Source organism: Sinocyclocheilus rhinocerous, unplaced genomic scaffold (genome assembly GCF_001515625.1).
Source record: "Sinocyclocheilus rhinocerous isolate Xijiao unplaced genomic scaffold, SAMN03320098_v1.1 C36693312, whole genome shotgun sequence".
In the NCBI taxonomy this organism is placed as follows: domain Eukaryota; kingdom Metazoa; phylum Chordata; class Actinopteri; order Cypriniformes; family Cyprinidae; genus Sinocyclocheilus; species Sinocyclocheilus rhinocerous.
The window spans coordinates 1-1538 of record NW_015784987.1 but is presented as its reverse complement, the minus strand read 5'-3'; the positions used below and the strand labels follow the sequence as shown (position 1 = coordinate 1538).

General features: G+C 38.2%; 1 protein-coding gene across 1 annotated transcript; it reads right to left on the bottom strand.

The window, feature by feature from the left end:
• Window positions 1-308: 308 nt before the first annotated feature.
• On the bottom strand, window positions 309-1458 carry LOC107736431 (tectonin beta-propeller repeat-containing protein 1-like). Its single transcript, XM_016547841.1, has 3 exons — window positions 1211-1458; window positions 733-825; window positions 309-485 (listed from the first exon to the last, which is right to left on the bottom strand). The coding sequence occupies exons 1-3, from the start codon at window positions 1383-1385 to the stop codon at window positions 373-375; spliced, it is 381 nt and encodes a 126-aa protein (XP_016403327.1). The 5' UTR covers window positions 1386-1458; the 3' UTR covers window positions 309-372.
• Between the last annotated feature and the right edge of the window lie 80 nt (window positions 1459-1538).

Here is a 1538-nt window from a genome sequence, read left to right as displayed (position 1 = left end):
AATAGTGAAAAGAGGAAGCAAAAGCTTTCAGCATACAGAGTTGTGCAGCATGTACAATGAGAACAGCAAAGGGCCTAAAATTGAGCCTTGTGGTACACCATACTTTTGTTAGGTCAGATATCTTTTAATTTACACTAATGAAAAAGGTAGTGATCTGCTAGGTAGTCTAGAAGAAAAAAAAAACCCTGGTTATATAAGATCATACAAAATTTTTACGTGCAATCTCACTACCGCAATGTTTTTTATTCATCATTAATGTTATATTATTTTAAATATATACTTGAAGTACACTTCAAGTGCATCCTTTTTTCACTGTATTTGTCTATGTAAGATAAAATGTTCATTAGTGGTTTTAACGGGAAGTAAAAGGTTTCAAACCTGGTCCAGTGGTCCAACAGACACCTTACACACATTACTTGAGATGAGTTCCCATGCAGAACCCTGAGGATAGCTGGGTGTCAAACCCTCTCTGTACCACAGATTACCTGCAAAAAAAAACACACACTGAGCTCAAACTTGATTGGAGAGAGATCTGCTTTCCATGTGCTACAATGTTCTCAATGGCATATTGATTACTGCTTACTTGTTCACTGCATACTGCCTACTACTATATCTCTCTTCACACTTCATAATGAGGAGAAACAGTCACTTAGAGCCTGTGATTCCCCATACAGCTTGATTAAAATAAATCAACCAAATAAAAAAAGAAGTGAGTGGGAACAGTTGTCTCACTGTTTTCATCCACAGCATAAACGGAGGTCCTGCCTACAGACACCTGCCTGAGCGTCTGCTTTGGGGGAGCTGGTATGTGATACCAGCACTCACCTGAGAAATCAAAGAAATCTTAATGAGTCATTTGACAAAATAAGTGTGCCTGTACTTTTTCGTTTTTCTACATGTAAATAATGACATAACAGCACAAACAATAAAGTTTTATGAAAACAAGAAAATAGTATTAAGTGTTTTAAAAGACTTGTTACTTGCATAATTTCTCCTTATTTTAACATTATATGTAATTTACCTTAAAAATCACTTTTTTAAAGTGCAAAAAGGTCTTGTACTTCATGCACTGAATCACATTTATCAACTGCTGTAAGTTGCTCAAATTGGAAAACCAGAACCAGCAGTAGTTTACATATTGTAGAATGTCCATCATCATTTTCTAGTTGAAAACGTCACGCTTTCCATCAGGATGATTCTGTGATCTCACCAGCTGGATTGTGGGCAGACACGGAGCCCCGGTAGAAGACGGCACCGTCCCTGGCGATGGCCCACACCTGGTGGCCTCCTCCTATGCAAATAGACTTGAAGGGCTGGTCTGTGCCCACATGGAGCCAGGAGTTACCCTGTGGTTTCAGAGAGTTAGAGGTTACAGGACGTCCCATCGACTATGTGCACTAACTCAATATAAGAACAGACGAGAGGAGGATATTCATTCTGAGGAAAATGATAAATAAAAACCCCAAGAAGTCAATACAAGGGATTTGTGTCTAATAGCTTCTGAAGTCAACGATATATGCTATATATTCACTTCATAT